General features: G+C 39.6%; 1 protein-coding gene across 1 annotated transcript; it reads right to left on the minus strand.

Annotated features, from left to right (window-relative positions):
• Positions 1–9,625: 9,625 nt before the first annotated feature.
• Positions 9,626–12,359, minus strand: LOC126618889 (vacuolar-processing enzyme-like). The gene is made up of 9 exons (XM_050287104.1): positions 12,133–12,359; positions 11,870–12,034; positions 11,610–11,766; positions 11,405–11,487; positions 11,106–11,302; positions 10,906–10,954; positions 10,605–10,796; positions 10,251–10,457; positions 9,626–10,111 (listed from the first exon to the last, which is right to left on the minus strand). The coding sequence occupies exons 1-9, from the start codon at positions 12,319–12,321 to the stop codon at positions 9,962–9,964; spliced, it is 1,389 nt and encodes a 462-aa protein (XP_050143061.1). The 5' UTR covers positions 12,322–12,359; the 3' UTR covers positions 9,626–9,961.
• Between the last annotated feature and the right edge of the window lie 3,949 nt (positions 12,360–16,308).

Raw genomic sequence — 16,308 nt, forward strand, 5'->3', positions numbered from 1 at the left:
GGGTCAAAACAATAATTATCGCATCAAGTGCAGCCCCTGAAGAACAGGCCTGTCCTCAGGGCTGGAATTGAGGGAAACGTTTGATGATAACATCAACATCGTCCCATGTTGCATCAGATTCATGTACACCCTTCCATTGAATAAGCCAACGAGTCATAACACGATTTTTTGACTTGAACATTGCACGTTGCAAAATCTTTTCTGGAAGCCATTTTTCTTGATTGTTGCAGCCATCCAAGGGAGGGAGCACAGAGGTGACAAGGCTGGAATTTCCCACTTGTTTCTTCAAGAGTGAAACATGAAACACAGGGTGAATGTGAGAATTCGGTGGTGTAATCGATATGCTACTTTTCCCACACGGGCCAACACTTTATAAGGTCCAAAAAACTTTGGTGACAATTTGTGATTACAACGAAATTCAACGGAATCTTGGCGGTAAGGTTGAAACTTCAAAAATACCATGTCTCCTTCATTGAATTCACGCTCTGTTCTGTTCTTGTCTGCCTTTCATTCGATTTTGAGCCAATTGTAAGTTCTGGCGTAGTTGAGAAAGTAACTCATCTCTTGTCCTGAAGGCCACATCAACCTGATGAACAGAAGTTGATCCAGGGGTATAGGAGCTGATCGTGGGTGGAGGTCTGCCATAAAGGGCTTCAAAATGGAACATTTGGATTGAAGAGTGAAAAGAAGTGTTGTACCACCACTCTGCCCATGGCAAATAAGAGGTCCAAGAAGAAGGCTTGTCTCCCACAAAACAACGAAGATAATGCTCCAATGTCTTATTCAGCATCTCATTTTGGCCATCTGACTGAGAATGGTAAGTAGAGCTTCGACACAATATTGAACCCTAAACCTTGAAAAAAAGCATCCTAAAACTGGCTAAGGAAAGTGGAATCACGATCATTCACAATCGATCGAGGTATACCATGAAGGCCAAATATATGGTGAATGAAAAGCTCAGCTATTTTGACTGCTATGTAAGGGTGAGAGACAAGTATGAAATGTCCATATTTAGTAAATATGTCCACGACCACTAGGATAGCATTTTTGCGATTAGATGTTGGCAACCCTTCCATAAAATCCAGAGAGATGTCCTACCAAGCATCCTGAGGAATAGGTAGAGGTTGCAGAAGACCTGGGGGTTTGATTGCCTCATACTTTTTCCGTTGACAAGTATCACAAGTGGCAACAAAGTTTTTGATATCCTTGCGGATTCCAGGCCACATGAAGTTATGGGAAATGCGCTTGTAGGTGGCTAAATAACCCGAGCGACCTGCAGTAAGTGACGCATGAAATTCTTGTAATAAGGTGTGACGCCACTGTCAACATTGAGGTATAAACATGCGATCCTTGTAATACAAAAACCCATTATGAAGAGAATAATGCTTAGGATGAGGTTGGTTTTGCTGAATTTTGACCATGATATCAGAAGCTTCAGGATCTTTTGTGCATGCCTGATGTATGACTTGAATGCCTTCAAAAAATAGGCTGGGATAACCCTATTAACATGAGTATCTCTTTTTTGCGGGATAGGGCATCATGGACTATGTTTCGGGGACCTGCCTTATACTCCACTGTGTAATTGTAATCAAGCAACTTAGAGAGCCAGCGTTGTTGTGCAAGGGTTGTTATTCTTTGATCCAAAAAGTGGCGGATTGTCTGGTGGTCTGTGATGATTTTGAATTGCTGGCCTAATAAGTACGGCCTCCATTTTGCACAACATACACAATCGCAAGCATCTCTTTGTCATAGACGAACAAATTCAAGTTAGCACCAGACAAGGGGTTGCTTAGATAAGCAATTGGGTGTTTATCTTGAGAAAGAATAGCCCCAATACCTGTACCGGAAGCATCACACTCAACTGTAAATTGTTTGTTGAAGTTCGGCAAAGCTAACACAGGTGTAGATGACAAGGCAAACTTTAGTTGCTCAAAGGTTGTTATCGAAGCCTCTGTCCACTTGAAACAATCTTTTTTAAGCATGTCAGTCAGCGGACGAGCTATTTTACCAAAATTGCGCACAAACGTGCAATAATATCCTGCCGAACCCAAGAATCTTCTTAAACCTTTCACATTTTAAGGATGAGACCATTCCTTAATGCATTGAATTTTTTGTGGATCCACTGCCACTCCTTGTGCTGTAATAACATGGCCCAGATACTCTACACTATACCAGCCAAATGAACATTTAGACTTTTTAAACTTCAGTTCATTAGCACGAAGAAGTTTAAATACCTCAGTGAGATGGAGTAAATGATCTGACAAATTTCTGCTGTAGATAAAGATGTCGTAAAAAATATGAAGACACACTTACGTTGAAGTGGACGAAATACTTCATTCATCAAGGATTGAAAGGTTGAAGGGGCATTGGTCAGTCCAAAAGGCATTACGAGGAACTCGTAATGGCCTTCGTGAGTGCGAAAGGCAGTTTTCGAGATGTCATCCATGTGCATTCTGATTTGATGATACCCTGAGCGCAAATCTAACTTGGAAAAATGATGGCACAGTGCAACTCATCTAACAACTCATCAATCACTGGAATTGGATACCGGTCTTTCACCGTTGCTGCGTTTAGGGCTCGGAAGTCGATGCACAGACGCCAGGTGCTATCTTTTTTCTTCACCAAAAGAACTGGAGAAGAAAATGGGCTATTGCTTGATCGAACTATTCTTGCATCCAACATTTCTTGAATAATACTGTCAATTTCATTTTTGACACGCCCCGACCTTGATATTCCCCGAATACCAGGATAGACACGTGCTGGCCGACACCCGAGGGTGACGAAAGCCATTAATTGATACAAAAGCTAAGAATAAGAAATAAATAAGGGTTATGAATTTAAAAACAATGAGTTAATAATTTAGGAACGTGTTCAGAACATACAACTAAACCTAATCACTAAAAAGAATTGAGATAAAATTGAATGAATAAAGAAGTGGGTCCTACATCGAGAGGACTCAAATATGCTGCTGCGGAAGTGTCTTGACATCGGGATTAGGTGCCTTGATCCTAAGTCCTGAATGGGGGCGCAAAACAAAGGTAAGTGGACCAAGTTTATATATATACATAATAATAAAACAGTTATCAAAGTACTAACCCCCACAGTTTATATAATGAAAACTACTAACATAATAAGTGATGGATTTAATAAAAATCCTAGCATGCCAGAAATATCTCAAAAGTCATATCGCGGAAACGCATCGCCGAAATCAAAAAAGTAAACTTATCGTAGATTGTCTCGTAAGCGCGGTGTGCTGCTAGAAAGATCACCGAATAAATATATCTCCGGCCCAATACCTGCTCCGTGGTCTCTGCGCCCGTAGCCAGAGATTACCAACTCCCGGCCCAATGCATGCTCCATGTCCCTCAGCCCGTAGCTAGGGATTACCAACTCCCGGCCTAAATGCCAACACCAGATCCTTGCCCCAGGCGGCATAGTGTCCTCTAGGTACGCACAAATAGTTACGCCTCTCATAAATAACCATTTCATAGTATAATGCCATCCATCGTCTATACTATAAAGAGGGGTTTCTAAAACATGTTCTAGCATCCTATCGTCATCCATCAGATAGTCTACCAGATCATGGTTTTTATAGAAAATACGATATATTAAAATATAGCTCAAAATAGGCTAACATTTATTTCCTCACCAAAAACACGAGACGAATTCAATAAATTAAGTAAACAAGCTTAACATAAATCGAGTCATAAATTCGTAGGCATGCAAATCATTTATGCAATTAATTTATAAAATCATGCAATTTTAGAAGGGGCCCACTCACAGTACTTAGTTGCCAAAAGCTGCGCCACTAGTGAAGACGGAAACGTCACAATAATTGCCCCTAAGCACATAAAGAGTCCAATAAATAAAACTATATAATAGCAATTGAATTTGGGAAAACGGACATTGCAAACGGATTCAGGACGTCGAATTACCCTAAGAAGGGTTCCGGACGAAAACCCGAAAAGTCAACCCTAAAGTCAACGTTGATCGGGGGTCAACGGTCAAATTAGGTCTTACGGGTTTTAGGCTTGAAATCCGGATTAGAATTTAGGTTTAAATAGGATTAGGATCTATTAGGTTTTAGAAACCTAGGGTTTTTGGGTTAAAAGGGTTTTAGGGTGAAAAGGCTTTACGGTGAAGAAATGGGTTTTTGGCTTAAACCCAAACACACACACACACACCACAAACACACACACACACACACACACGGGCTGCACATGCAGTGCACAGCCCACACAACACACACACACACACACACAAGCCGGCCTTAGGGCCAAAAAGGGCTGGGCTTGAGCCCTTTAGCAAAAACCGGCCCAAGGCCCTTTTGGTCTTTAAAACAATTTTTAAATAAAAGGGGGTTGGGATGTTTCAATTTTTTTTGAAAATGAGCATACCTGTAAGGTCGCACATTTACAGGAGCAGTGCCAGGGGTTAAGGGAATCCGATGGTCGACTGGCCTTTTTGGAGGGAGGTTCGTTGGAGCTAAAAATAACTCCTCAAATTGACTCAGAAGAACTTGGATTTTTATGGGTATAGTAGCTGTATGTTGTCGATCATCAGGAATCACTACCAATTGAGTAATAACACCCATATTTTTCTTGTTGAAAGAGCTTCATCATAATGGAAGAATCCACTAAAGCAGCATTAAACGAAGTGTGTCCCTGTAAGGGATGGTTTGGGAGTGAGGTGCTTAAAAAAAAAGCACACATGAAAAAAAGCTGTGAGGGTTTTAGGTGTTTGACAAACTGAAAAAAAAGGCTTATTTTGGAAGCTGCTGTGAGAATAAGCTGAAATCAAAGGAAAAAGCTGAAGCTGCTATTTGTAGCTTTGGAAAACTGGCTTTTTTTTTCAAAGCACACGGAGCTACAGTGCTCCTTTAATGAAAAGACCCCCTATCCGACTGTTTTTTTTTTCAAAAACATTTTTACAAAAACGTTTACCAAACACTCTGCTGCTTTTTTTCACAGCCGCTTATTCTCACAGCACAGCCGCTTATTCTCACAGCAGCTTTTTTTCAAAACACAGCAATACCAAACCAGCCCTAAGTGGTATGATTTTCCATCCACAACGAAATCCATTGTTTTGTTAAGAAAGTGCCATCCTATCAACCCCAATGATTCTAACCATTATGTACCTAGTACTAAATCACACCTTGAAACTGACAGGAGAAGGAAGTCTCGAGTGAGTTCATAACCCTACATTTCCACAGTCACCCCACAAGCCATCCCTTTTGGTGAGAATTCCATCATTTGCCACTAAAATTTTTCGATTAAAGGAATGATTCACTTGCAAACCCAGCTGCTTAGCTAACTGAGGGTTTAAGAAATTGTGAGTAGCACCACAGTCAATAAAAACCTGAATAATTTAACCACCAATTTTCCATTCCAAACGCATGGTTCTAGAACATAACGAACCCGTTAGAGCATACATGGTAACTGGTGGGTCATGTGCTTCATCTTCCTCTATTATATCTGTCTCATTTCCATCCACCTGCTCATCTGGTTCCTCAATTAACGCTTCAATCATTAGCAGCTGAGGCTTTTTACACCTATGGCTTAGCGAATATTGCTCAGGGTAAAAGAGACACTGTCCCTTATCTCCCATTTCTTGGTATTCTGCTAGAGTAAGCCTTCTAGGTGTATGTACAAAGCTCGTAGAAGGCGTGTAAGGCTTAGAAAAAGATGGAGATGGGTTGTTATGGCCTCTAATTGAGATATTAGTATTTCGAACTTGGGGGATTTGAGGTATTTGAGGGAATGGGCCTGAATGGTTGATTCTGGTTTTTTAGGCTCAACGATTTTGTGTTGAAGATTTGGGCTAACTCAATTGCACGAGATAACGTAGCTGGAAATTGGGCCAGCACATCATGCCTTAAATCTTCTTTGAACCCACCAACAAATACCCCCTTAAGTTGTTCGTCGGTCCAATCAGGTATTCTGCATGAGAGTCTGATAAATTCGGCTACGTAATCATGAAAGGCCCCATGTTGTTGGATGTGGGACAATTGAGTTGTGAAGCTCATCGTATTGCAAGACCCAAACCTCTTTAGCAATTCTTCCTCAAATTTTCCCAATTATCGCGATGACCTCGTGATTCAAACTAGCCCATCCATAAGGCGACGTCGCCAATAAGATGAACCGCGGCCACGACGACTTTCTGATACTTCGGAACCCCATGGTGTTCGTGGCGGGAATTTCCGTGGGGGATGCTTCCTGTCCGACGAGCACACAACTCCCCGAGAGGTCGACCCCGGTTGATGATTTCTGTCGGGCTCCTGCTTTACTGGCGGGCTTGTCGGGCAAGGCCTGTTGGGCAAGGCTTGTCGGGCAAGTCTGAAAAAGAAGGACATAGTTAACTTTGAAAGGTGCCTTTGTGAGGCCTTAGGTGTAGGCCTTGAGGCTTCACAATCAAGATTAACCTTTAAGTGCTCAGGCGTGCCACTGCCATCTTCAGCATGGCAGATGTAGAACGGATGTTTGAGTTTAATTATATATTCGAGAGATTATGTTTAGTTATTGACAGGTGCCTTTGTGGGGCCTTAGGTGTAGGCCTTGAGGCTTCACAATCAATAACTAACTTAGTACTCGAACACATAAGGTTCATTTTCTTGATTATATGGGTCTTATAACCATCATACTTCTGATTACCTGAACGTAAAGAACATAATGAATCCAAATAGGTGCCTTTGTGGGGCCTTAGGTATAGGCCTTGAGGCTTCCCATCAGAACCCCTTCTATACTCAATGTTCTTGCCCGAGAAATAGGATGAATCCAAATAGGTGCCTTTGTGGGGCCTTAGGTATAGGCTTTGAGGCTTCCCATCATAATTCATCTTGTCCCTGAACGTTATATGGTAATCATGATATAACAGAAATAAAACTAAGTGACAGGTCGATTACTTGCGCCCCAAGTAACTTCGGACTTCTTATTATCAAACTTGTAGTGGATGGGTTAAGTCCACATCAGGTTCTTTTTTATGCCTTGAGGCCAAGGACTTTTAGGGTGATCAAATCTTATATGCCCGAGGGCTTAGAACTTAGATCTAACTTGAACTGTGGAAACATATTCAAATCGGATTCAAGCACTGAGAGAACCTTTTAATAGCCATATTACTAGAAATAACTTGGATATAATTTGTAGTATATAACATATTGCTAGGCTAATGAATAAAAAGACAAAAACAAAGAGGGTCGGGCAAGGTTTAACCTTGTCGGGCAAGGCTGATCGTCTTGCAAGAGGTTTGAAAGCTTAGAAAAAGGGCTGTGAGGTGAGTTTACAGAAAAGAGATCGATACTACAGCAAGAGTTGAGCAGGGTAGCAGAGCTATTACAAAAAGGGTTATCCCGAAAGGGATGAAGGCTTGGACTGACTACAGCTTCGTTTTGAAGGCAAATCTGGCTTTGAGCAGAGTTTGTGCTTGTATTTGTTTGTTTGAGTGTCCTTGATTCTGACCTCTCTTTCTCCTTTTATAGACATCTTAGCTTGGCCTCCTGTAGCAGCAACCTTGCCCGAATGCAGTTTGAAGGGTAGTGACTCATCAGCTATTTACTTGTACTGCCATTTAAAAGTACTTTTTGGGCTGATTAACTAGCTGGTCTATACCACTTGGCCTTTGAGTAGGTGAGCAAGTGGTCTGCATGACCTGCACCTAGTCGGGAAAAGGCTTCTCCTGTCTTCTGGACTTTGGGTGGGTTTTGACTGGGCCTTCAATTTCCTCTCCCTTTTAGGCTGCTCTTTGGGCCAACTTCCCCCGGGCCCAAAGTTTAATTTTTGATCCAAACACATGGTAGTTAAGAAATCGCTCAGCCATGGCTAACCAGCTAAGTGGATCTTCCCCAGAGAACTTGGGTAAATCTAACCGCATAGGTTTCATGCCCTAACCCATTCCCTGTGATGATTGTTCAGCGAAAAATAAGGGTGACCCTCTTGACCCATAATTTGGATGATATAGGAAATTTGGAAGCCCAATCGTGAGAATCCGTGGTGTGGAGTAGGTGGGTAGGTAAGCAGTTGAGGTTGGGTGTGTAGAGACGATGAGGACTGATTGCGTCGATAACTGTTGGAGTGTCATTGGCGAAAGAGATGGAGAACTTGTGGTTGAAGCGCACCTAAGGATCGGATTTCTCGAATACAAATTCAAAATCGATGGCTGCGTCGATGTTACCCCTGTAGTTGGCAAAGAAGGTGGTAACGAAATGGACCCAAACGACGGAATCTGAAAGGCCCTCTCCAACGATGAAGGTCGGGAAGCCGCCTTCAGCTGTCAAATCTCCTCCAGCATTGTGCGTTGGAGGTCAGCTTGTTGAGAGCTCCAGGATGTTTGAAACTGGTTCTGCATCGCCGTCAACGACGTGATAGCCCACTGCATCTCCGCCATTCTGACTGAATCGCATCTTGATGCAATGAGATTGCCGTCACCTTCTCGTTCATCTCCCGGAGTTAGGTTGCGAATTGCTCCTGCTGAACATCCACAGCTACCAACGCATAACTTGACTCTGGCATAGCTTGATTTCTCCTAGCCATCAACCTGGCTCTGAGGCTAATTTGGTGCATTAATTTTGGTAAGGGAGAAAAGAAATTAAAAAAAGAAGAGGCTTTTATATATCATATCCCTTCAAGAGGCAGAAACCATTACACTATATAGCGGATCAGATGGGAAAACCCTAGTAATTGGGTACAACTGCAACTATGATTAAGTGATGCGCAGCAGCATGGCATAGTAAATGGAAATGACAGGTAATAAATTAAAGGGAATTTTAACGAAAAGCCTGCAGTACTGTTCACTTTAACGTAAAACCATATTTTTACACAAAAAAGTCAAACATCATACTATTCATTTTACCCTTTATTTTGTCTTTATCATTAAAACTCAAAGTTTTCAAGCATTTTTCATTAATTTTCCTTAAATTAAAATGACAGCTAATACTTAAGGGTCAAAACAGTAATTATCGCATCATACCTCCCTCCCATAATACCTTCAACAGAGGATGTTCAATTACCTCATCTTCTTTCAGGTCTGTCCTAAACTGAACTTCCATTTCGCCACTCCTCTGCACGATTCCCCAATGTTACAAATGGAAGAATTTCGAAAACTAGATAGATTATAAAGCCTGGGAAACCGAACTTCAAACTAAGAATCGCCCAACCAAACATCTTCTCAATACTTATTCTGTCCTCATTTCCCAAAACTTGTGAGCAAAACTAGAGGTGTTTTTTCCCTCTTGCAATATAATTCTCTTTACCAAATCCAACATAGGTTTTCTCCTTTTCATGAAAAAACGAAACTGCTGGCATTCCAAACTTGAAATTATTTAAGAGAAACGAAGGATGAATATTCACAACGATTAAAAAGGATCAAACTTAGTCTACGATGGTATACATAACTAATTTTTTTCGCTCTTTAGTTGAATTATTTTCTCTCAGTAGAGATTTTGCTTCATATGATTAGCCTTGCCAGACCATTTCCGAAATTTTTTTGTATTAATTCGTTTCGTTATTTGCATCATGATAGTGTTTTGTAAAGATGGTATTTTGTATGCTAGTTTTTGGAAAGGATGGTCACCAAAAATGGTGATGATTGCACAGAATTTAAGAAGGGATTGTCGGCTATTGGAGACGGCTAGTGCGGCAGCTCATAACACACATATATATGTCATTGATAGGGTTTTGGGATTGCAGTCAGCCCTTATCTCCATTGGAGCTAGCTGACAAAATGCTCACCAACCTGTTCGTACAAAGCTAATCTTAGCCCTTTATTGGAGCTTTTAATCTAAGCCTTACACTTGTAGAAAAACTATCACTTAACTTAAACTGGCCGTTACATTTCAAAAGGAAATAGCCGTTGGCTTTATTAGTCTAGCTGCTGCAATTACTTCAAGATCAACTCCAGAAATGGTTTAGCATCCAACACATCACACATACATGTATTGATCATTTATCTGATCAAAATTAAGGAAGTTCTAGACATTGGGTTTGTTGGCACAAGTTTGATCAGATGCTGCAACCATTTTCTCTGTGGTAATCCCAGCATTGCATATGTTGGCTATAGCTCGCGTGTACTTCATTCCGTATGCAGATAAATGTCCGCAGTACTTCTCATAAATATTCATCTGCATGGAAAGAACTCAAAATCAATTATCTCAGAGATAAAAGTTGTTGATTTACTTCAAAAAACTGAACAAAGAAGCACAAGCACTTGCGTGTCGTCTGTATTGATTTGATGTATAGAATAACAGGAGATGAACTTACAAAATTCTTGAAGCAGTCCCAATTATCTACCACAGGTTGCCCCTGTGGCCTAACATTCATTAGAACGTTTGAGCTCTTCTCGTGTCCGAACAAAACCTCCCCTAGTTTCGTTATGCTATAGTCCACGTTTTTCCTATGAGCAATTTCAAGCAGCAGCTGCTTCTGAGCACCCTGTTTCTCTTGAGATCCAGTAGGAGCTTTTTGCAGCTGAAACATAGAGAACGAAAAATACAAATTGTAAAAAACATACGAAAAGTTCTCTATCTGGAGAGTATGGCATGTACTAATCAATGTGTATAGATGAAAATTAAACACATTGAAGTTTGGAATTCAGAATAAAAGAAGAACAGAAACCCTTTGCTGTAAGTAGAGGAGCTTCGTGTCACGTTGGTTAACAGCCCTTGAGATTGAGGGTGAAGAGATATCGCTGATGGAAGTATGGCTACGATTAGAAAGATCTGCACCCATGTAAGCAAAGAGGAATTCCTGTTTATGACTCATATCTCCGTACTGCATAACATGCGATTTAGTTGTTCTTCTGCGAACCTGTAATTCAATCGACATGGTCACATGGTCATATTATTCTAATTTCACCAACTTTAGACATTATGATATCCATAAATATTTTTCACACGACAAATTTTCAAAATATTACCCTTTCGTATTGATTCTCCAAAGTTTCTTTATGCAAATCACTTATGTCACTGCTCTCAAATGTGAAAATATGGTCCAAAAGTGACCGAAACAACAAAGCAATTAGTATAAGCATTTGATCGAAAATGTGTTTGAAACTGACAAAGTAATGTACTCTGCTTAATTAGAACAGCATTGTCAAAAAGAAAGGCACTGCATTACCAATCCTCCATCCAGGAAATGCTATACAAGTCTCCCAAACAAGTATCAAACTCATCAGGAACTGATGGGTCACCAGGACAATATGTTCCATAACTACTCTCTTCTGCATTCGACGCGGTCGTAGCATAAATATTCAGATTACTTGAAAGGAGGCCCTCAAACATGCTCCCTGCTTCGCAAGCTTCAATGTAAAATACCTAAATTTTTTTTTTCCACATAAATGCATCAAAACCTCAGAAAATCATCAAAAAAAGAGTTGAAAACTTCAGTAAGACTGTTACTCAAGTGAACATTCTTACCATGCTTTTGTAACCTTTAGAAGCATGCTTCTTCTGTAGTACACGTATGAGATCTTTCGCATAAACATCATCGCTAGGCATCCCTGAACACAATATACCATTCATATGTAAACCGAAGAACAAAATTTACTGAATTTATGGGACTATATAAGATCACCAAATATATATTTTCAAAGTTAATAAAAAAAAAAAAACTACAAATTACCAAGTAATCCTACAGAACCATGGTCTGCATAATATATGAAAACATGGTCATTTGGACCGCTACTTAGAACCTTGCCACTTCCTCCGGTGAGAGCACTTTTGTCTCCGAGAATTACAGCATAAAGATTGTTTGCGTTAACATGATCTCCTGTATAATCCTGCATTAGGAAAAGAAAAATACTTACAGGTAACTGAACAATGTTAAACTAACAAATTAACCCGCTAGAAATTAAAAATCAGACTCAAAAAATTAGTTACAACCTTGGGAACTCCTTTATAAACATCATGACCATTTGGCTTGTTGATGATGACACCTTTTCGAGGATTTTCCGAGTTGTACGCAATATCGTCGTACATGAAAACGATGATGTTCTCGTCTTTCAGTCCTCCTTTCTTCAGTATCTGGTACGCATGGCATATGTTAGCCTGCATGGAACGACAAAGATTAGCCCTAAATTTTATTACTTGTAACACAATTAACATAAAATGTTACTAATTAATCAAAATTTTGGACAAGCTTAAACCTGGTGCCTGTAGTTGTCGTAACCATTTGATCCTGCAACCAGAACTGCCCATCTTTTTCCCTCATCGGCAGTGGTACTTGGAGAGCCCTTGTTATCTCCATTAATTTCAGGGAAGCAGAAGCTTCCATGAATAGCCAAACTTAACAAAGTAAGAGATAGTAGAAACCCACAATAACCATGATTAGCCATGATCTGCAGATTAACCTTGACTAACCAATACCCAAACTCTCAAGTCAAGTACGAATACATGTTCTTCTAATGAAGGAGTTAATTTATAGATGTCTTACGGTTGAAATGAATGGTTCAGATTAAATCTCCCCTACGTGCTCAAGAAGGAAATGCATGTGAAAAACCTCTGAGGAATAATTTTTCCAACTTATGAACCCAATCAACACTTCATCATCAACTTTGTGATCCTAGGCGTACGTGGCCCGCCAATCATGGATTAATTCTAACAAATATAATGAAATACTCCGACCATCCATTAGGGACAACGATTTTTCATTTGTTTACCTCATATAGTGTAAAAGATAATGAAAATTAGTTTATTGCAGTATAGTTTAATGATATTTCTCTATATTTTAAATATGAGGTTTATGTTCGATTCTTCAAAATGACAAGTTTAATATTACAGTCTAGTGATATTCATCTTCACTTGTAAGTGCATGGTAAGTCATAGGTTTCAACTCCCTTGAATTTGATACCAAACTATTGTTGACTCATCGTATGACTTATCCAAAATTTCAACCTGCATTGTCGTTGTATATGAACAACTTGTCTCTACTTATAATTGAGTGGTCTTATATTCGACTTCGAAGATCTGGTGATTTTAACATCAAATTATTTTGACTGACACATTGTGTAACTTGGCCAAATTTTCCATTCCTTAATGTTTAATACAAGGTCCTACTTAGATTGATTTGAGCTAATTGCGTAAAAAAAACAGATTTTGGTTTTGGATATTTTACTATGGTATAATTGCCACTCAGCACAAGTCATCCATACAAGGATCATCCAATAAAATTCTTGGTCATCCAAAAAGGGGGTCATGGTTTTGGACTATAGATCTATTTTCACATTGGAATTAGTAGCTATGACTGAGGAATCAAATCATGCAATTTGGACAAATTTCTTCCATTCGATTGAATACATTGCTGATTATGTACTGGCATTTCTCACAGAATTGCTGTGTGACACCCATGAAAAATTGCTATGGAAAGGAGATCCTTTAATTTGATGTGCACAACCACCTGGTTGTTATTCGATTTCAAAATTCTTGTTTTTAAGAATGCTTGTATCATCTCTCAGTTTATGGTCTGATGATATTTCTTTTAACGAGATTCGAGCTAATTGGTATTGAAATTCTGTGGATGACAAATTCGATACCAAATTAGATTGTCTATTGTGTAGCTTAGCCGAACTCCTTCCCTTTTCTTAGTGTAAATATACCGTTGTACCAAAAAAAATTACTTGTATTGAACCAAATAAATAGCTCACATAATTATTTCAACATTGAACATGTAATGTTTATTTTATTTGACCAACAATGGAGTGGACGTACCTGCGGGTTCATGCACCAGAGTCTTCCATGTATATGTAGTCTACCAAAAAAAATTATAACGTAGTAATTTGTATGGTGTGACATGTTTATTTTATTTTCCCTTCTAGAATAACAAGCTAACAGCTGTACTAGGAAATAAATGCAAACATTTTTTTTTTTTGAATTGTTATTGGCACTCTAAAATTCTCATTCTACACTCCAAACTTTCTATATTTAGAAGGAAAAATACACTTGTGAGGAGTGTAGAATGAGATTTTTGAAGTGCTAATAATACTTCCCTTTTTTTTAGATATAAGTTATATTTTATTTTATAATTTTTTTATTAGCACCTTGATCATATTTCAAGGAACTCCAGTAACTTTTAAACATGTTAAGAAGAGACAAAAACATAAAAATAACTAAAGCTCAATCCAAAAACATAGAAACAATGTTTTAAAATACCAGCTATACCCCTAAGGTTTAAGGGCTGTTAATATAACCTAGCCTTCACAATTCCAACAAAATTAATGTGTCATAAGCTTAATCTATTTTCGACTATTTCTACAGAATCAGTTTTGAAGTTATATGTAGAATTAGCTTGTATCCTTTATTACTAGAATCAGTTCTGTTGATGCACAAAACCGGAGGTCTTGGAACAACGTAAATCCGACCGTGAATCTGCAAGTAATGTAAATGACACAAGAGTTATCGTGGTTCACCCCAAGGTTTGGGCTACGTCCACACTGATAGTTGATTCTGTTTCTCTGTAAGTGTATGGATACAAGTGTTTGGGGGAAGTCCCCGGAGAAAGAAGAGAAGGGAGAGGAGAGCCTCGGTGGTGTGAGGTCTCTCCTGAATGTAATGATAGCTTCTCTTAGCCTTCTTAGGCTTGGCTCTTTTGCCTCTCCTAGAATGAGGGTAGGAGTCCCCTTTTATAGAATAAGGGGCTCCTCCTCCTTTACAAAGTATGGGCTTTAGTGTGAGGAGAGGAGAGCCTCGGTGGTGTGAGGTCTCTCCTGAATGTAATGATAGCTTCTCTTAGCCTTCTTAGGCTTGGCTCTTTTGCCTCTCCTAGAATGAGGGTAGGAGTCCCCTTTTATAGAATAAGGGGCTCCTCCTCCTTTACAAAGTATGGGCTTTAGTGTGAGGCCTAAATACAAGGCCCAAGGCCCAAATATACGAGGCCCTAAATATGGTATAAACAGTAGTCCCCCAAGTCTTCAGTCAAGAGAGTCTTTTGGCTGGAGACTTGAAATTCAGTCCATGTGTGGGCCGAAGTAACTAAATGTTGTCTTGAACTGATGCTCGATATGAGGCAATGCTCAATCTGAAATGACTCTCAACTAGAAGTAGCACACGCTGCGAGACTGCTCGGCTCGTGGCTTATGTTGCCTTGGCTAGCTCGGTTTGCGGCGTTGAAGGTGAGGGAGTCCCTTTTATAGAATAAGGGCTCGTTCCTCAATACATAAATGATGGGCTAGAGTTGATGCTCGCGGCGAGGCGGTTGCTCAGCTGGCGGCGTTTCTCTCTAATGAAGGTGAGGGAGTCCCTTTTATAGAATAAGGGCTCACTCCTCAATACATAAGTGATGGGCTAGAGTCCCCCAAGTATTTTTTATGAGGCCCAGTTGAGGCCCAATATATGGTACATAATGTAGTCCCCCAAGTCTTTAGTCAATAGAGTCTGTTGGCTGGAGACTTCAATTTGAATCCATGTATGGGCCGAAGTGGCGGTTGTTCAAAGGCGGTATTTGTATACCCTGCACTGAACCTTTGTAGGTGAAGCTTTGTAGGTGAAGCTTTGCAGGTGAAACTTTGAAGCTAGAGCTCTGTAAATGAAGCTTTCAAGCTGGAGCTTTTATAAATGAAGTTTTTGAAGCTAGAGCTCTGTAAATGAAGCTTTTGAAGTTGATTGACATGAGTGATGCTCATGAATGTTTATGTTGATTGACATGAGTGATGCTCATGAATGTTGTCATGAGTGATGCTCGTGAATGTTAACATGAGTGATGCTCATGAATGTTGACATGAATGATGGTCATGAGTGTTTATGTATGATTGTCATGAGTGATGCTCATGAATGTTTATGTATGAATGACATGAGTAATGCTCATGTATAATTTGGAATACTGGGCGTACTTTTGATCGCCTGGTTGGAGCGATTTTGGGCTTATGGGCCTTCGCCCTCCACAACATTCCAGTCCAACCCATTTATTTTGGGCTTGTCGTTGTTCTTTTTTTTTTTTTTTTTTTTTTTTTTTTTTTTTACCCTCTGATGGGGTTTATACATATTACCCTCGGATGGGGTTTATACATATGTCTCCGAAAGATAATAAATTACATCATTCTGGTAGAATGTTTATTCCTTACTTTTGTTTTTCTCTTTCTTTTCTACTTTTCTTTTGTAATTATCTCAGTGGGTAGCCATATTTTCTGCTTTGCTCTTTTCCACCGCAAATCTCATGTTGAAAGGGTAGCCATGCTTTCTGCTTTGCTTTTGCTTTCCACTTTCTTTTTTTTTTTTTTTTTTTTTTTTTTTTTTTTTGACCCTCTGATGGGGTTTATACATATTACCCTCTGATGGGGTTTATACATATGTCTCCGAAAGATAAATTACATCATTCAGAAATAACAAAA

This window comes from Malus sylvestris, chromosome 4, assembly GCF_916048215.2.
Source record: "Malus sylvestris chromosome 4, drMalSylv7.2, whole genome shotgun sequence".
NCBI lineage: Eukaryota > Viridiplantae > Streptophyta > Magnoliopsida > Rosales > Rosaceae > Malus > Malus sylvestris.

Excerpts from the sequence above, each read along its gene's own strand:
- LOC126618889 (XM_050287104.1), bottom strand. The coding sequence starts at position 12,321 with ATGGCTAATCATGGTTATTGTGGGTTTCTACTATCTCTTACTTTGTTA. Across the intron at positions 11,488-11,609 it reads TGGTTCTGTAGGATTACTTG|GGATGCCTAGCGATGATGTT; the intron begins GTAATTTGTAGT and ends TATTGTGTTCAG. Across the intron at positions 10,112-10,250 it reads GGGACTGCTTCAAGAATTTT|ATGAATATTTATGAGAAGTA; the intron begins GTAAGTTCATCT and ends CTTTCCATGCAG.